This window comes from Rhinoraja longicauda, chromosome 7, assembly GCF_053455715.1.
Source record: "Rhinoraja longicauda isolate Sanriku21f chromosome 7, sRhiLon1.1, whole genome shotgun sequence".
In the NCBI taxonomy this organism is placed as follows: domain Eukaryota; kingdom Metazoa; phylum Chordata; class Chondrichthyes; order Rajiformes; family Arhynchobatidae; genus Rhinoraja; species Rhinoraja longicauda.
In genome coordinates this window covers 24,964,664-24,983,306 of record NC_135959.1, presented here as the reverse complement: position 1 = coordinate 24,983,306, position 18,643 = coordinate 24,964,664, and the positions used below count along the sequence as shown (strand labels likewise).

At 42.0% G+C, this 18,643-nt stretch overlaps 1 protein-coding gene across 1 annotated transcript in view; it reads left to right on the top strand.

The window, feature by feature from the left end:
- LOC144595148 (kelch-like protein 1) overlaps positions 1 to 18,643 on the top strand; it is a 276,933-nt gene that overhangs the window by 165,849 nt on the left and 92,441 nt on the right. Inside the window, exon 4 of the mRNA XM_078402262.1 lies at positions 2,620 to 2,816. Coding sequence (XP_078258388.1) covers positions 2,620 to 2,816 — 197 coding nt within the window. The remainder of the gene's footprint in view (positions 1 to 2,619; positions 2,817 to 18,643) is intronic.

The following is an 18,643-nucleotide window of genomic DNA, read 5'->3' as shown; positions in this document are numbered from 1 at the left end:
ACATGCTCTCAGCGATGGTGGTCGAGACAGATATAATAGCTGAATTTTAGAGACTTCTGGATGGGCATATGGATATGCATGGAATGGAGGGGTATGGATTATGTGCAGATTCAAAAGCGATGGTCGGCATAATGTTTGGTCCAGACATTGTGGACCGAAAGGCCTGTCCTTGTGCTGTAGTGTTTTATGTTGTGCTAGACCAAGTGGATCCGTCGGGCCCAAACCTCTCCTGCATTTGTGCAGCACCCTCTTCTCCTCCCTCGCCCTCCCCACTCCCCTCACCTCCCCTCCTCCCCCCACCCCCTCCCCCTTGCTCCCTCCCCCTTGCCCCCTCTTCACCCCCTCCCCCCTACTCCCCTCCCCCTCTCCCCCCTTCCCCCCTTCTCCCCTCTCCCCCCTTCCCCATTCCCCTCCCCTCCTCCATCCGCCTCAACCCCCCTTATCCTCCCTCCTCCCCCCTCCCTCCCTCCACCCCCCTCCCTCCCTCTCTCCCACCTCCCTCCCGAGGAAATAGATTTAAACTTTTAAATGTGAATAACTTTAAATATATAACACCGATTTTAATGAAACAACTTCCATTAGCACCAAAGGGACGACGGTGAGTAAGGTGGTGCTATAATGTACCCTTTTGGCTGTAGTTCAGGAACAAACAAACAAACAAACAAACGAGTTTTAGTATATAGATGTACAGTGAAAACAGACCTCGCCACTCCAATTTCACACAATCAAAAGGTTCCACCACAGACAACATCCTGATGAAGTTCCTTTGCACCCTCTCCAATGCTATTACATAGGTTGGTGAGAAGATTATACCTTACCCTTACACCTCCCTCATTTTGGGAAATGTTGTGCCTTTTGCTAAAAGAAAGATTAAAGTTTTAGTGCATGCTCAGCCATGAAATTGTTACAGGTTTAATATTTCAACAGCTCCTAGATAGCATTTTAATGTGTTCGAGCCTAAACATCAACTTTTTCCAACACCACGTTCTGTGATCCAGCACTTGTGGACATGCTGACATAATTATTGGAGAAAAAAAAACATAGTGCTTCTTCAGATTGATGGAGGATCCTAACCCAAATTGTCATCCGTCCATTTCCACCACAGATGCTGCCCGGGTTCGAACAGCAACTTGATTTTTGCTCAAAATTTCTGCATCTACAGCCCCATATGTCTGCCCCTGACTTATTTGTTTGTTGCCCATTGAATGTCTTTCAAGTCTTATGGATCTTTCAGGGTGATACAAGGAATTGCAGATGCCTGTTTACAAAACAAGACCCAATGTGCTGGAGTAACTGAGCAGACCAGGCAGCATTTCGGAAGAAATGCATAGGGGACGCTACGGGTTGGGACAGGACTAAATCTGGCAAGTGATAGGTGGATACACAAGTGATTTTTTTTTAAATTTGCTAATGGTTGGACAATAGGTGGAGACGAAAAGACAAAGTATTAAATAAGGATAGAAGAGGGAGTATTATGAAGAGTTACAAGCACTTGAAAATTAGCCAGCAACTTAACTCGACTCTGCACTTTTTCCATTGGGATGGATTCGTGTGAATCCATCCACTTCCTACACACGAGCAGACAGTGACCTCTGCACTGTGACCGCCCTCAGATATAGTACTACTGAAGTCCCATCCCTTGAGCTTTCCAGCTGTCAAAGGCTTTTCCCATAGTATCTGACAAAATATTCAAATGCTTTAAAAGAATTTAAAAAACAAAGCCTGGCAAAAAAAATGAAGAAACAGGTAAAAAAATTGAAGCATAATTACAAACATTAGGGTAAAATAGGTTAAGCACTTGCCTGCACCTAGATTTTTCCACAGGGTTGGTGACTCCATTCACATGAATGAGGTTGCTGTCTCTAAACCGACCTTCCCTGTCATAAAGTGAAGGGGCTGGATGTAAAGTGCATCCTGACCCAGCTTTAGCATGTCAGAACACCACTGATAGGCTCAATGGTTGGTCTGATGTACTTCAACTTTTGTCAAATACCAGCAATGAGCTGATATTCTTTCATAAGCTTGTTACTAGTAACCAAAGAATTGTTTATTTTCCTCTGTAAAGATTAGTTCAATCTTTCCTGTAATTATGTACTTGTTTTTTTATAAATTAACTGTCAAATCAAATTTGCAGTGATTTTCCCAATGAAGTCATTTTAAAGCTAAACACATTTGAATTGAGTAAACTGTTGACCCAAAACGTCACTCATTCCTTCTCTCCAGAGATGCTGCCTGTCCCGCTGAGTTACTCCAGCATTTTGTGTCTACCTTATTAAATCACGCTGAGTACAAAATTTCTAAGGTGTTGGAGCTGAACAGTTGAGTTGTGTCAGTGCATCAGTTACATAATACAGACTGGAAGCTTCACAATATGATGATTTGTATTGCATCTCAGTGGCTGCGATAGAATAGTTTATCAGTTGCATGGAATCTGCAAGCAAACTTCAAATCAGCTTTTTTTTAAAGGGTTTCATTTATTATTGACAAGCACAGAGAATATAACACATGTCTGTGAACATTGCATGAAGATAACAAACTTTTTAAAAAAATCCTTGTTTACCATGTTTCTCTTGAGAACATAATTGTCACCCTAAGTCTGAGGAATTTATTTGCTTTCAGGTTGCCTGGAGTTAAAGGAGGAGACGATTGAGAATCTCCTTGCAGCTGCCTGCCTACTCCAGCTCTCCCAGGTGGTAGAAGTGTGCTGCCATTTTCTGATGAAGTTGTTACATCCGTCAAACTGCTTGGGAATTCGTGCTTTCGCTGATGCTCAAGGCTGTACTGAATTAATGAAGGTGGCTCACAGCTACACAATGGTAAGGTGACAGGGGACGTTTTATTTTGAACTACTTTGCTGTGTCAATTGCTTGCCCCGCATGTGCTCCTGTTCTATGTGAGCAGACTCTATTTCCACTAGAGCCGTCAGTGCGAAGGCCAACCTGTCCATTTCTACCAGGTAAGTGAATGGAAATGTTGTTGGAGATTGCATTTGTGGGGTGTGGGACCTCAACTGACTTCTGTCAGGAAATTCAATGCAGAGAGGGACAAGGGATTAAATCCAGTCGCTCTTATAAAGAATTTGGACAGGGGCAATGGGCCAAATAGCAACCCCTGAATTGCACATTTCAATAAGATGTTGTGCTGACAAAGTCAGTCTCCATTTCAGGAGCAAATGTTTGTCAATTTACCTCATTATGTGTTTGATGGAGCTGCTGAATTACTTTGTAACAGTTATTCCTGTGTTCGTTTTTGATCCTGATGAAATTATGTTCAGTCTCTTTTAAACTGGTAAAATAAAAGTGATATTGAAATGAGTATTAATGGCATGTCCCGCACTACATAGCAGAGCTTTCTGTTTTAATTTAATGTTATGATTTCGAATTTCAAACGTCTCCCTTCCTAATGAAGCAGAATTAATTAAATATAATCATTATTCTCTAAGTATCTCTGCACAGCACAGTTAAAATGTGTAGGTTACAAGAAACTTATTTTCCCAATCAAGGCTGAGTCAATTGGTCATTGATGATCTAACCAATAATGGTTTTACACTCCAAGTAAGTATTGGATGAAGAACTGATTCTGTTCCTGAATGCCATCTAAAGAAATCACATTCAGCATGTTAGTACTTTCTGAGGTTCTGTTGACTGAAATCTCCAAATCTCTGAAGGACTGTGATATAATGGTGCTGCAAAATGGCACTGTGTTCAAGGATCAGCCAAAATCTCGATGGATGCCAGAGCAGACTTGAAGGGCCAGGTAACACATTCCTGCTCCTATTCCTTATCTGCTTAACCTACTAATTAAAGACTGGTTGCCTCCAACAGAGAAGGGGAAGCGAGTACTTTGAGCACCATTTAACAAAAAAAGCTTGATATTCTTGCTTTCTGTTTACCAAAATCAAATGCCTGTTTAAGTAGTGAAAACCGAAGTGAAATTAAGTGAAAACCACTCTAAAGCACGCGTGATTTAGATAACTTACAGTGCATTCAAAAAGTATTCAGACCCCCTCACTTTTTTCACTTTTTGATACGTTACAGCCTTATTTTAAAATGGACTAAATTCTTTTTTTTTATCATCAATCTACACACAATACCCCATAATAAAAAAAGTGAAAACTGGTGTTTAGAAATTTTTGCAAAGTAATTAAAAAGAAATAACTGAAATGTCACATTTATGTAAGTATTCAGACCCTTTGCGAGGACACTCAAAATTGAGCTTATGTTCATCCTGTTTCCATTGATTATCCTTGAGATGTTTCTACAACTTGATTGGAGTCCACCAGACTGATGGAAGGGTCTCGACCTGAAACATCACCCATTCCTTCTCTCCTGAGATGCTGCCTGACCTGCTGAGTTACTCCAGCATTTTGTGAATATAGGACTCTTCATGATCGTCTGGCCAAAAAGAGCAATCAGGGGAGAAGGGCCTTGGTCAGGGAGGTGACCAAGAACCCGATGGTCACTCTGACAGAGCTCCAGAGTTCCTCTGTGAAGATGGGAGAACCTTCCAGAAGGACAACTATATCTGCAGCACTCCACCAATCAGGCCCTTATGGTTGAGTGGCCAGATGGAAGCCACTCCTCAGTAAAAGGCACATGACAGCCCGCTTGGAGTTTGCTAAATGGAACCTAAAGGACTCTCAGACCTTGAGAAACAAGATTCTCTGGTCTGATGAAACCAAGATTGAACTGTTTGGCCTGAATACCAAGCGTCACGTCTGGAGAAAACAAGGCACCGCTCATCACCTGGCCAATACCATACCTATGGTGAAGTATGGTGGTGGCAGCATCATGCTATGGGGATGTTTTTCAGCGGCAGGAACTGGGAGACTAGTCAGGATCGAGGGAAAGATGAACGGAGCAAAGTACAGAGAGATCCTTGATGAAAACCTGCTCCAGAGCATTTTGGACCTCAGACTGGGGTGGAGGTTCACCTTTCAACAGGACAACGACCCTAAGCACACAGCCAAGACAATGCAGGAGTGGCTTCGTGACAAGTCTGTGAATGTCCTTGAGTCGGCCAGCCAGAGCCCGCACTTGAACCCAATTGAACATCTCTGGAAGGACCTGCGTCGGCACTCCCCATCCAACCTGACAGAGCTTGAGAGAATATGCAGAAAAGATTCGGAGAAATTACCCAAATACTGGTGTGCCAAGCTTGCAGCTTTATATCCAAGAAGATTTGAGGCTGTAATCGCTGCCAAAGATGACTCAACAAAGTACTGAGTAAAGGTTCTGAATACTTATGAATTTAATCCATTTAAAATAAGGCTGCATCGTAGCAAAATGTGGAAAAGGCGAAGGGGTCTATTTTCTGATTGCACTGTATATTTAAGTGGTTTCAAAGATGAATCAGGGATGTTTCCATTGTTTTCTCCACTGTGTGTAGAGATCAGTCTTAAATCACACCTGACGTATTTTAACAAAAATCTTGTTCTCTTTATGTGTTGGTGATTTTGGATGATGTTCTGAGCACTATTGGATTAAAACAAATGCTGTTTTCAAAAGATACTGGGTTAGTTAATAAATACTGTTCTAAGATTTGTAAAATACCAGAATCACACCCAGAAACGTACAGGGTCACGCTTAAAGCATTTAACGTACAGGATCACGCTTAAAGCATTTAACGTACAGGATCATGCTGAAAGCATTTAACATTTTGATTGTGATGTTCCAAGACTCGTAAATACAATTTATGACAATGATTAGCATGCTTTGAAAAACAATATAGCAGATGTTCATTAAGATAACCTCAAGGCACCCTGAAGTACTTTCCAGTCAATATGCTACATTTTTGGGAAGTGTGGTCGACAGCTATAATGTGGGAAGCAGCATCCATTGTACACACATCAAGCTCTCACAATTAGTAATATGATAATGCCCAATTTTCATGATGTTTGTTAGAGGATATCATGTTGCACTCCCTCCACTTTCACTAATACCACTGAGTCATTTGTCTGCCCAGATTACCACCACTGACAGTACAACACATACCACTGGAATGGAGATGATGCTCACATTTCCAGTGTGACACTTCAACCACTGATGTCGTTTCATGAGTCCATTGAATGACCCATGAATCTCCCTCCTCTTTTAGACTATTTGGTGCAACCTTATAATCGTTAAGCATGTTTAGGTCTTACATTGAGCACAGAAAGCCAGTCATAATCTCTCCTTATATCTTGGCTACAGGAATCTTTATATAAGGTGAGATAATCTTGCACCCATTTTTGGGGAATTTCCCAAGGTAGAAGTTGAATTTTAACAAGTAAAGCAGAACTGGGGGCGGCACAGTGGCGCAGCGGTAGAGTTGCTGCGTTATAGCACTTGCAGCACCGGAGACCCGAGTTCGATCCCAACTCCTGGTGCTGTCTGTTCGGGGTTTGTACATTCTCCCCGTGACCAGCGTGGGTTTTCTCCTAGATTTTCCTCCAACACTCCAAAGACGTACAGGTATGTATGTGGGAAAGAACTGCAGATGCTGGTTTAAATCGAAGGTAGACACAAAATGTTGGAGTAACTCTGCGGGTCAGGCAGCATCTCTGGGGAGAAGGAATGGGTGATGTTTCAGGTCGAGACCCTTCTTCAGACTGAAGAAGAGTCTCGACCCGAAACGTCACCCATTCGTTCTCTCCAGAGATGCTGCCTGACCCGCTGATTTACTCCAGCTTTTTCTGTCTACCAGGTAAGTAGGTAAATTGGCCTGGTATAAGTGTCAATTGTCCTGAGTGTGTGAAGGATTGCGTAAACGTGCGGGGATCACCGGTGCAGACTCGTGGGTCGAAGGACCTGTTTCCACGCTGTATCGCTAAACTAAACTAAATTAAACTGGTAGGATGCACGCAAGGTTTTGATCAATGTTGGCACTTTGCAGCAATCTTTCTGGAGATTAGATCAGACCAGCAGAACTGACATTTTAATATCATCTCAACTAGAGACAGCGTGCAATGCAAAGGAACTGTTTATATCATTAAGATGTTAATATCAACATGCAGAGATGTGGATTACTGCTAAATCGACTTCATTGACTGGACATTTAAACATCACCTATGAATCCAGAGATAAAGTACATTGAAAAATGTAATATGGTGTCATTTTGGTGCACAGCGCACTCTTGAAATAGCTTTCTGTGGTGAGAAAAATATTGATATAGATATTTCTGAGCAATCCATAAAATGTAATGAAATAGAAATTGAAAAAAGGCCTAGCTGTTTAGTATTGCTGAATTTATTAATACCATGAAATGTGCTATTGCTCTATACCGTAAATATTGGATAATTTCATTATATATGTTAATAAATAGAGTTGTGCTGTGAATATGTTAGCATATATCTATGTAAAGGCAGCCTGTGCCTGTGAAGAAGATATGGGGGGGGGGGTGTTGGAAGGGGGGAAATATCCTGATAATGTTGAAGAGCATTTGCAGAGATTACCAGCATGGCTTAGTGACAAGCATATTTGGCTATATGAAGAAAAGAGTGCCAGAACAACCAACTTGCTCTCAATGCCAGTAAAGCCAAGTCGCCAATTGTTGACTTTAGAAGAGGAAGGCTTCCTTGACAGGTTGGTGGTGGAGAGAGTCAACAACTTCAAGTTCCTGGGCATGCATATCTCTAACTGAACCATCCGACCAACAACTAGAAAGAAGTCCAAGTATTGTCTTTCCACTGCCTGGTTAGCACGCAACAAAAGCTTTTCACTTACCTCAGTACACATGACAATAAACTGAACTCAAACCTTCTTTGAATGTCATTCACATCCTATTTAATAAATAAGCATAACCACTGTACTGTACTGAAACTGCGCTCCTCAAAATCACAAACGACCTTTTCCTCTCCTCCGACGCTGGCAACCTCAACATCCTCATCCTACTTGACCTCAGCGCCGCCTTTGACACCATAAATCACTCCATTCTCCTCACCCGACTTGAAACCTCCTTTAACATCACCGGCACAGCCCTATCCTGGTTCAAATCTTACCTCTCTGACAGGCACCAGTTCATTTCCATTAACAACTGTAAATCCCCCACCGCTCCCCTCCCCCAAGGTGTCCCCCAAAGCTCAGTCCTTGGCCCCCTCCTCTTCATCCTCTACCTGTTCCCCCTTGCTCAATGAATCTGTCGTCATGGTCTCAACTTCCACTGCTTCGCCGATGATATCCAGCTCCTCATCTCCACCAAGTCAATCTCCACCACCACACACTCTACACTGACAAACTGCATCACTGAAATAAAATCTTGGCTTCAATCAAATTTCCTCAAACTCAACTGCAACAAATCTGAAATCATCATCATTGGTCCAAAAATGCTCACCAAATCCACCCAAAACTTCATCCTCAATATTGATAGTCTCCCAGTATCCACCTCCCCTCACATCCGGAATCTTGGAATCATCTTTGATCAAACCCTCTCCTTCGACAAACACATCAAACACATCACAAAGACAGCCTTCTTCCACCTCAAAAACATTGCCCGTCTCCGTCCATGCCTCTCCTCCACAGCTGCAGAAACCCTCATCCACGCCTTCATCACCTCCCGTCTGGACTACATCAGTAAACTTCAATACATTCAAAACTCCGCTGCCCGTCTACTCACCCACACCCCGATTCGTGACCATATCACCCCCGTCCTTTACAAACTCCACTGGCTCCCCATCCCCCAGAGAATCCAGTACAAAATCCTCCTCATGACCTACAAAGCCCTCCATAACCTGGCCCCATCCTACCTGACCGACCTCCTCCACAGGCACACTCCCACCTGCACCCTCCGCTCTGCTGCTGCCAATCTCCTATCCCCCCACATCCGGACCAACTCAGATCCTGGGGGGACAGGGCTTTCTCCATCGCTGCTCCCACCCTATGGAACTCACTACCTCAAACCATCAGAGACTCCTCCACACTCACCACATTCAAAACATCACTGAAGTCTCATCTGTTCAGTACTGCCTTCAACCACTGAAGGTCACCCCACCTTCTGTCTCCTTTCTCTGTTCGTTTACTTATTTATCTATTTATTCACTTCCCTATGTTTTCTATATCCCTGTAAAGCGTCTTTGAGTATATGAAAAGCGCTATATAAATGTAATGTATTATTATTATTATTATTATAAAGAATGGTTTATGAGTCAGCTTCGATCATGAAGAACCAACGAATAGCATCTTACGTATAACACACAGGTATAGAAAGAAGCCATTCAGACAAACTAGCTTATTCTACCATTCAATTAGGTTGTAGGAATCTGTATCTAAACTCCATTATGGCCATCTTTTCTCCAAAGTCCTGCCATTAAAAAAATCTTTTTTTTTTTTCGAGGTTTCCACCAAATTTTTATGTGGGGAAATGGCTTCCTGCCAGCACCCATGAATACCCAGGCTCTAATTTTAAGGCATTGTCCTCCTGTTTACATATTCTGTTGTGCTGCAGCAAGTAAGAATTTCATTGTTCTATCTGGGACATATGACAATAAAACACTCTTGACTCTTCCCTGAAATAGCCCTTGAAAAGGAAATGTTTCCCACAATACTCCCTCCATCTTTAAAAAAAAATCTATTAAATTACCTCGTAATTTTCATGACTTAAGAACTACCTCTCAGGTGGAAGCATCTCTTGCAGGAAAAAAATGTCATTCCGTGATAGGTGGTACCCGTGTGATGGGTTATGTTATGTATTGGATGTTTTCCAATCTCATTCAGGATTTTCCATCATTTGATTTTGATTTCTCCCAATATCTATTTCGTTATTTTCATTAAAATAACTGAATGAATAAGATTTCAATCTTTTGATCAATTAATTATTTCAGCTTCTGAAATTAATTTAGGGTTCCATTAACTGCATTGGTCCTATCTGCAAACACATAATTACTACAGTATTGCAAAAGATGGTTGTAAATTCAAGTAATGATGTGTTTGCAGAGAGGACCAATCATTGCTAAATGCACTTAATTATCTATTTAAGGATTATGTTATCGGGCGAATTGTCCAAATAATTTAAATTCAGAAAATATGTCTCGTTCACAAATGTCTTTTGGTCATCAGTTCTTACCAAGTCCAGTTTAATATTATTATGGATGCAATAGAAAATAGATATTGGGTTTTAAGCATGCCTTCTTTAGACTTTGGACCTTAGACCTTAGACTTTAGACCGTGCCGCCCCTATTCTGTTGCAGATGTGACCATGAATTGAACCAAGCGATATTTTGGTGAATCTCCTCAGCACCCTTTCCAGTGCAATCACATATTTTGTATAATGAGGCAAGTAGAACTGCATAATATTCTAGGTGTGGCTTAACTACGGCTTTATATAGTTAAACCAAGACTTCCCTACTTTTGGTCATAAGTTCATACGTGATGAGAGCAGAATTAGGCCATTCGGCCCATCACGTTTTCTCTGCCATTCAACCATGGCTCATCTATCTCTCTCTTCTAACCCCATTTTCCTGCCTTCTCCCCATAGCCCCTGACACCCGTACTAATCAAAAATATATCTATCTCTGCCTTAAAAATATACATTGACGGCCTCCACAGCCTTTTGTGGTAACAAATTCCACAGATTCATCACCCGCATACTAAAGAAATTACTCTTCATCTCCTTCCTAGGGGAACATCCTTTAATTCTGAGGCTATGACCTCTGGTCCTATACTCTCCCACTAGTGGAAACATCCTCTCCACATCCACTCTATCCAGGCCTTTTGTGTTCAATGTCGTATTTCATGAATTATAAGCATCCCTCTTTCACCACACTATCTATTAATGCTGCCACCTTCAAAGCTCTTGGAACTGGTACACTGAAGTCCCTTTGGTCTTCAATACTTCTTAGGGACATAACATTTTTCTATGAGAACCGTCAAATGCATCACATTGCAATTATTAGGATTATCATTATCGTGTAACTGGACATGTAGAATTTCACTTCAATTTGTATATCAATTAATAGCTTGATATATAAGTAGGTTTTCTTGCTATAACTGAAAAGAATCCTTCAATAAAAAAGTATATTAAGATTTATCTTTTTTCCAAGCTTGCTATCTTTAAAAAAAAATGTATTTTGGGATGTGGGTTTCTTTAGCAAGGCTCATACCTCATGGCACTTAAAAATATTGTGAGTTATGGCTATGAACCTTACCAATCCTTCTGCTGAAGGTGCTGTTGGTGAGAGTATTCCATGGTTTACACCAGTGATGGTGAAAGGCAGGTGAAACATTTGTAGGTATCACAAAATGCTGGAGTAACTCAGCGGGTCAGGCAGTATCTCAGGAGAGAAGGAATTGGGTGACGTTTCGGGTCGAGACCCTTCTTCAGACTGATGTCAGGGGAGGGGGCGGGACGAAGATAGGATGTAGTTGGAGACAGGAAGACAGTGGGAGAACTAGGAAGGGGAGGGGAAAGAGAGGGACAGAGGAACTATCTGAAGTTAAAGAGAGGGACAGAGGACTGAGCGCAGGTGTTGAGCAACCGCACGAGATGCAACATCTGTCCCTTTACCTCCCCCCTCAATTTCATCCAAGGACCCAAACAGCCTTTCCAGGTGAGACAGAGGTTCACCTGCACCTCCTCCAACCTCATCTATTGCATCCGCTGCTCCAGATGTCAACTTATTTACATCGGCGAAACCAAGCGCAGGCTCGGCGATCGCTTCGCTCAACACCTGCGCTCAGTCCGCATTAACCAATCTGATCTCCCGGTGGCTGAGCACTTCAACTCCCCCTCCCATTCCCAGTCTGACCTTTCTGTCATGGGCCTCCTCCAGTGCCATAGTGAGACCCACCGGAAATTGGAGGAACAGCACCTCATATTTCGCCTGGGCAGCTTGCAGCCCAGTGGTATGAACATTGACTTCTCCAACTTTAGATAGTTCCTCTGTCCCTCTCTTCCCCTCCCCCTTCCCAGATCTCCCATTGTCTTCCTGTCTCCACCTATATCCTTCCTTTGTCCCGCCCCCCTGACATCAGTCTGAAGAAGGGTCTCGATCCGAAATGTCGCCCATTCCTTCTCTCCTGAAATGCTGCCTGACCTGCTGAGTTACTCCAGCATTTTGTGAATAACTATTGATGTGAAGTGCGATGCAATCTAGGCAGAGTGGTTTGCTTGACAGACATCCCATTAACTGCTGGAAATGGGAAGCAGTCGCTCCAGAGTAGACCATTACAAAATGCACTGCCGTTGCTCTCCCTAGCTCTTCTGACAGAACCACTTAAACGCATTCTGCCACTATGAAAGAAAAAGGCCAGCGGATGCAAAGGAACACCACTCTCTGCAGATCCTATCCAAACCTCATGATGTCCTAACCTGAAAATGTATTGCCATTCCCTCATCATCACTGGGCTTAAATCCTGAACTCCTCACTCAACAACATTGTGAGAAGACCTTCACCAAATGGAGTCCTCTGCTTCAAGAAGGAGACATCCACCTCAAAATTTAAATGTCAAATGTTAAATGTTATTGTTTTGCTTTCTGGCCCAATAACATGGATGTTTATTAATCATACATGCCGGTATCTATTTCTCTACAAAAAAATGCACTGATAAACAGTATTTACATTTTGAATGTCTGAGGCTTCGCATTTGCCCCCTTGAGGAAAGAAAAGCTTTCTTCTGAAATTGTTTCAGTGCTGATAGATGAACTGTGACATGCACTTCCACATACCTATTGCAGCCCACTCAAAGAAATTGCTTCCAAAAACAAGATGAAACTTCTTCAGGGATAGAGCCATTATTGTCTGTTTGGTTCTGCTGATGCAGGGTTTTATACTCTGCTGAAGTAGAGTTTTGTGTCTCCACATGCTCTAGTTACTCCAAAACATTTAGTTGCTATAAATTATGTTGTTTTTTCTCAGTCTTTACAAACACATGCAATAAGATCCAAATTAAATATTTTTAAAACTCACAAAGCACTGAATTAACTCATTGAGTCAAGTAACATGGACAGGTGACATTTTGGGTCGGGACACTTATTCAGACTGATTGTAGTAAGGAGGCAAAACCTGGAAAAGAGGTGGAGCAAGACAAAGCCTGGTAAGTAATAGCTGGATACAAGGTTTTGAATAGTAAATGGGTGGACAAAGCCTATAGATGAAATGTGGACAGGTAAGGAGAGAAGAGGAGTGAAATTTAAAACCAGAGGGAGGTTTATAGGTGGACCAGGGCAGGCACATCAGGGTAGGGCACAGGAAAGGAGTGTGTGGGGAAGGGGACAGAAGGGGGAGGTGTTGTTATGTAAATGGATTAATTCAATGTTCATAGCATTGGAATTAAGTTACCCAAGCGGAATGTACCTAAAATTAGGGTGGCACGGTGGCGCAGCGGTAGAGTTGCTGCCTTACAGCGAATGCAGCGCCGGAGACAGGTTCGATCCTGACTACGGGCGCTGTCTGTACGGAGTTTGTACGTTCTCCCCGTGACCTGCGTGGGTTTTCTCCGAGATCTTCGGTTTCCTCCCACACTCCAAAGACGTGCAGGTATGTAGGTTAATTGACTGGGTAAATGTAAAAATTGTCCCTAGTGTGTGTAGGATAGTGTTAATGTGCGGGGATCGCTGGGCGGCGCGGACTCGGTGGACCGAAGGGCCTGTTTCCGTGCTGTATCTAAAATCTAAAAGACAAAATCTAAAAAATCTAAAATTAAATCTTGTTCTGAGTTCTACACAAGTGAAATGTGACACAAAACCTGGATTCTACGAAATTTAGCGATTAACAGTGTCAAAATAAATTTATTCACACTCTTGATTGTTCTGCCTGAGACATGCTACCCATGGTCCCTGTCCATGGTGCAGATGGGACGAACCATTGCTTCAAGTTGTGTATTGAAATTCCATCGATCCTGTCTTTTTTCTCTTTACTGTTGCAAAATGCAGATCTTACACAATTCAACTTATTCAAACAAAGCCTATCTAACTTTTCAGGATCCGTCTTTTAAAAAAATAGGTACACCTGCAAGAGTTGTGAAAGAGCTCCCTTCATTTTAAACTACACCATAAATTGAGATGTTGCACAGAATGCTGACCTATTAGATATTATTTACTGCAGATTCATTCAGCACTGTACTAAATAATTTTGGTTTAAAACATCGTATAATAAAATCTATTAAAATTGGGCACATTTCTTTTATTAAAGAAAGGAATTACCATTAGTTAAGACACTTCATTTAATATCTTTGGTTATTGCAAGGGCCAAATTATTTTTTGTTAAAACTTCCCTTCCCATGTTTACTTTGGGCCTCATTGTCAGAGTGCAGGAGGTCATAGATAGAAAGGTAATATCAAGTACCATTAGCAAATTTGCAGATGACACAAAGCTGGGTGACAGTGTGAACTGAGGAAGATGCTATGAGGTTGCAGGGTGACTTGGACAGGTTGTGTGAGTGGGCGGATGCATGGCAGATGCAGTTTAATGTGGATAAGTGTGAGGTTATCCACTTTGGTGGTAAGAATAGGAAGGCAGATTATTATCTGAATGGTGTCAAGTTAGGAAAAGGGGACGTACAACGAGATCAGGGTGTCCTAGTGCATCAGTCACTGAAAGGAAGCATGCAGGTACAGCAGGCAGTGAAGGAAGCCAATGGAAATTTGTCCTTCATAACAAGAGGATTTTAGTATAGGAGCAAAGAAGTCCTTCTGCAGATGTACAGGGCCCTAGTGAGACTGCACCTGGAGTACTGTGTGCAGTTTTGGTCTCCAAATTTGAGGAAGGATATTCTTGCTATTGAGGGCGTGCAGCGTAGGTTTACTAGGTCAATTCCCGGAATGGCGGGACTGTCATATGTTGAATGACTGGAGCGACTAGGCTTGTATACACTGAAATTTAGAAGGATGAGAGGGGATCTTATCGAAATATTTAAGATTATTAAGGGGTTGGACACGTTAGAGGCAGGAAACATGTTCCCAATGATGGGGGAGTCCAGAGCCAGGGGCCACAGTTTAAGAATAAGGGGTAGGCCATTTAGAACGGAGATGAAGAAACACTTTTTCAGTCAGAGTTGTAAATCTGTGGAATTCTCTGCCTCAGAAGGCAGTGGAGGCCAATTCTCTGAATGCATTCAAGAGAGAGAGCTAGATAGAGCTCTTAAGGATAGTGGAGTCAGGGGGTATGGGGAGAAGGCAGGAACGGGGTACTGATTGAGAGTGATCAGCCATGATCACATTGAATGGTGGTGCTGGCTCGAAGGGCCGAATAGCCTACTCCTGCACCTATTGCCTATTGTCTAAGAGTAGGATGGTGAATTAGGTAATGCTCTCCTCTTGCTTTCTGCCTGCATCAAAACGGGCCATCTGTGTCCGTGTTCTCTTTGCGACTTTGTTTCAATTTTTTCTGTCCCATTAGTGCGGCCCGACCAATTGGTAATTTCCCACAGCCCTGCTATTAGTGACAAAATATCCCTGGAGCGAAGGAGGCTGAGAGGTGACCTGATAGAAGTATATATGATTTTGAGAGTCATGGATTAGGTAGTCAAAATATTTTTGCCATGGTATGTATCAAAAACACGAGGACCCAAGTTTGAGTTGAGAGGGAAAAGTTTTAAAGGAGATCGGAGGAGGTAAGTATGTTTACACAGAGACTGGTGGATATTTGGCATGTACTGCCAGCGGAGATGGTGGAATTAGATACAATCACTTTGTTTAAGAGGCACTTAGACAGACACTTTAGTAGGCAAGGCATGGAAGAATACAGCTTTAATCCAGACAAAAGAAATTAGTGTAGTTGGGCAAAGGTTTTGGCATGGACATGGTGGGTCGAGATTTCTTTACTGTGTACCACTACTTTATGATTCAATGACTCTAAAAGCCTTGCAGCCTGCAAATTAACATCCTAATCCTGCCCATAACCATCCCAAACCCTAACTACGCTTTAACTGAACCACTCACCTCCTCGCCAATACACACATACACATGCACACGCACACACTCAAGACACGCACACGCACATTCTGTGACCTCATAACACCACAATAAAAAATGCAAAAGATCCAGTAATGAAGTCAGGGGCCAGATCAAAGTGGTAGGTTTCTAGTGAAACTAAATCTCCAGTAATGAGATCTGTAAACACAGAAGGGATGATTATTCCACTGCCCATAAATTGAAACCCTAAGTAGTACTTTTCTCACTATCCCATCCCTAGTGTTCTGGATGGGTTTTTAAGCTGAGATGCTGTTTGCCTCCTCAAGTGGAATGCCATGGTGCCAATCCTGACAAATTTTGAAACATTCTCTCTGATGTCTTGGACATTTATTTCTGAACCAATGTCACCATCCTGCTCTGTCCTGGGTTACCCCCTTGACTCAGTGCAGGTGGTGGGAGAGAGGAGGATGATGGCAAAGCTAACATCGCTGCTGGACAACGACTCCCACCCCATGCAGGATATTGTCACTGCACTGAGTAGCTCCTTCAGTGACAGACTCCTTCACCCCAAGTGTGTGATGGAGTGATATAGGAGGTCCTTCCTTCCCACTGCTGTGAGATTGCACAACCAGCACTGCTCCCAGCAGCCGAGTCAACAATAATAGCTAAGAACACACAGAAAACTGATGACAATTTATGTATCTTTTATTTATAATGAATGATCTCTTGCTCTCTTGCTATCCACTTTGCTGCTGTAACACTGTAAATTTCCCCGGTGTGGGACGAATAAAGGAATATATTATATATTATATTATAAAGTAAGAAAAAAACTAAAGAAAACTGAAAAAAAAATCTGTTAGTCTGTAATAAAAAGAGAAAATGCTAAAACTGCACAGAGCAGACAACATCTGTGAAGAGAGAGACAGTTAATATTTCATGACAGTGATCACTCTTCAATGAAACATTGACACTATTTAATTACTAAAGCGTCAAGAACCCTCTTTCTCCATGGGTTATCGGTTCAGTTTATTATTGTCACGTTTACCGAGGTACAGTGAAAAGATTTGCCTAACCTGCTGAGCGTTTCCAGTATTTTCAGTTCACATCACATTAATCAAGATGATCTGGTCATTTTCACCTACTGTTTGTTGAATCTTGTGCACAAAGTGGCTGCCAAGTTCCCTGCATCCCAATATACTTCAGTGGGTATTTCTTTAGCAGCTGTATGGAAGTGATATAAAAGAAAAAGCACGTCTTGTAACTTTTTACGATTCGATTTTATTTTCAGGTTTTGTAATGCTTCTGCAAGACAAGTTATGTCTTTTAAATTAATGATGTGGGGCAATTCTGAAATTTCATCAACTTTCACGAATCTGGATATATCGGGCACATTCCACAGAAGGCTTTTAAATGTTCCTGCATTGACCTAACCCCATTGAGATTTTTGGCCTAATTATATATGTGCATGTTAAATAATGCATCTGACAAATGCATTGATGGATTTGAACAGAGGCCAATCTTTAAAATCAAAAACTTTAAAGCACATTTTTTGCATAACTGCCGTTGTTTGAACCCTGTTTTATTGTTCCCAATTGCTCCTGTCACCTTGACAATGATAGAAATGGGTTAACTACAACAAGAAGTTAATCAGTTGGTAGCAAAATTAGCTTTATAGTTGAACCAATGATCACTATTTGATAGCCTACCCGATAGCTGAGCAACATATTTTAATTTTAGTGTCGCACAGTTTCTTAAAATTAAGTGTGTAGAAAGGAACTGCAGATGCTTGTGTATACCAAAGACAGATACAATGTGCTGGAGTAACTCAGCGGGTCAGGCAGCCTCTCTGGAGAAAAAAGGATGTGTAATGTTTCAGATTGCGACCCTTCTTCAGGCTGCTTTGTATACATACCTTACTTTAAAGCTCAGATAATCATGTGATTTGCTATTCTGACATTTTTTTAATCTTGTTTCTGTCACTTTAGAAAATAGAGGCATGCATAAGGGGTGGGGATCTAACTGGGGCTTATGCAGGTTCCCTTCCTCCCCTCCTCTCCCACACCCCACCCTACTGTGTCCAGCCGACAGTCATCTCCCTAATTTATAGATATTTAAAAAAACAATCAGCACCAAGGACAGCGCCTTGTTCTAATTGAACAACAGCATGTCGCTGTGCTCGGCTGCTTTTGGTCATTGGCTGGTGAATAACGTGCTGCACTGGGTACGCTACATATCTGCTGGGAGCATGGAATGACAGAATGGTTATAGATTCGTTGTGGCCTTTTGGACAAGTACATCTGTGCAACCACTTGGTAAAGCAATTCAATCAGCTGCAATCCTCCACTCTTTCCCTTTTAACTTCCCAATTCTTTTCTCTCAAGTGCCTAACCAATTCCTTTTTGAGAGCACATTTTTACTCTGTTTCCACCATTTGTACTGACAGTAAATGACTCTCCATGTAAAAAACATCTTCACGTCCATCCCCAATGTGTCTTTTGCCCTTAAATTTGAGTCTGTGTCATGAACCTATGGTCCTTGAAGCACCGAAAGGGACATGGCGGTGATCCTTATTTATAGGAACTGGGTTTTTTTTACTCGATACCTCTATTTATGAAACCGAAGATCTCCATCTGTTTTACTAATCGCTCTTTCAATATCCTCTATTACTTTCAAAAATGTAATCACTTTAACTCCAATTGCATCTTCATGCCCTTTGAAACGTAGCCATTTAATCTACATGCAGTCAGTCTCTCCGTAATCTTTCGGCAAAAGTGCATTACTTCACTTGCATCTGTAATAAACTTCATCTGACACTTGT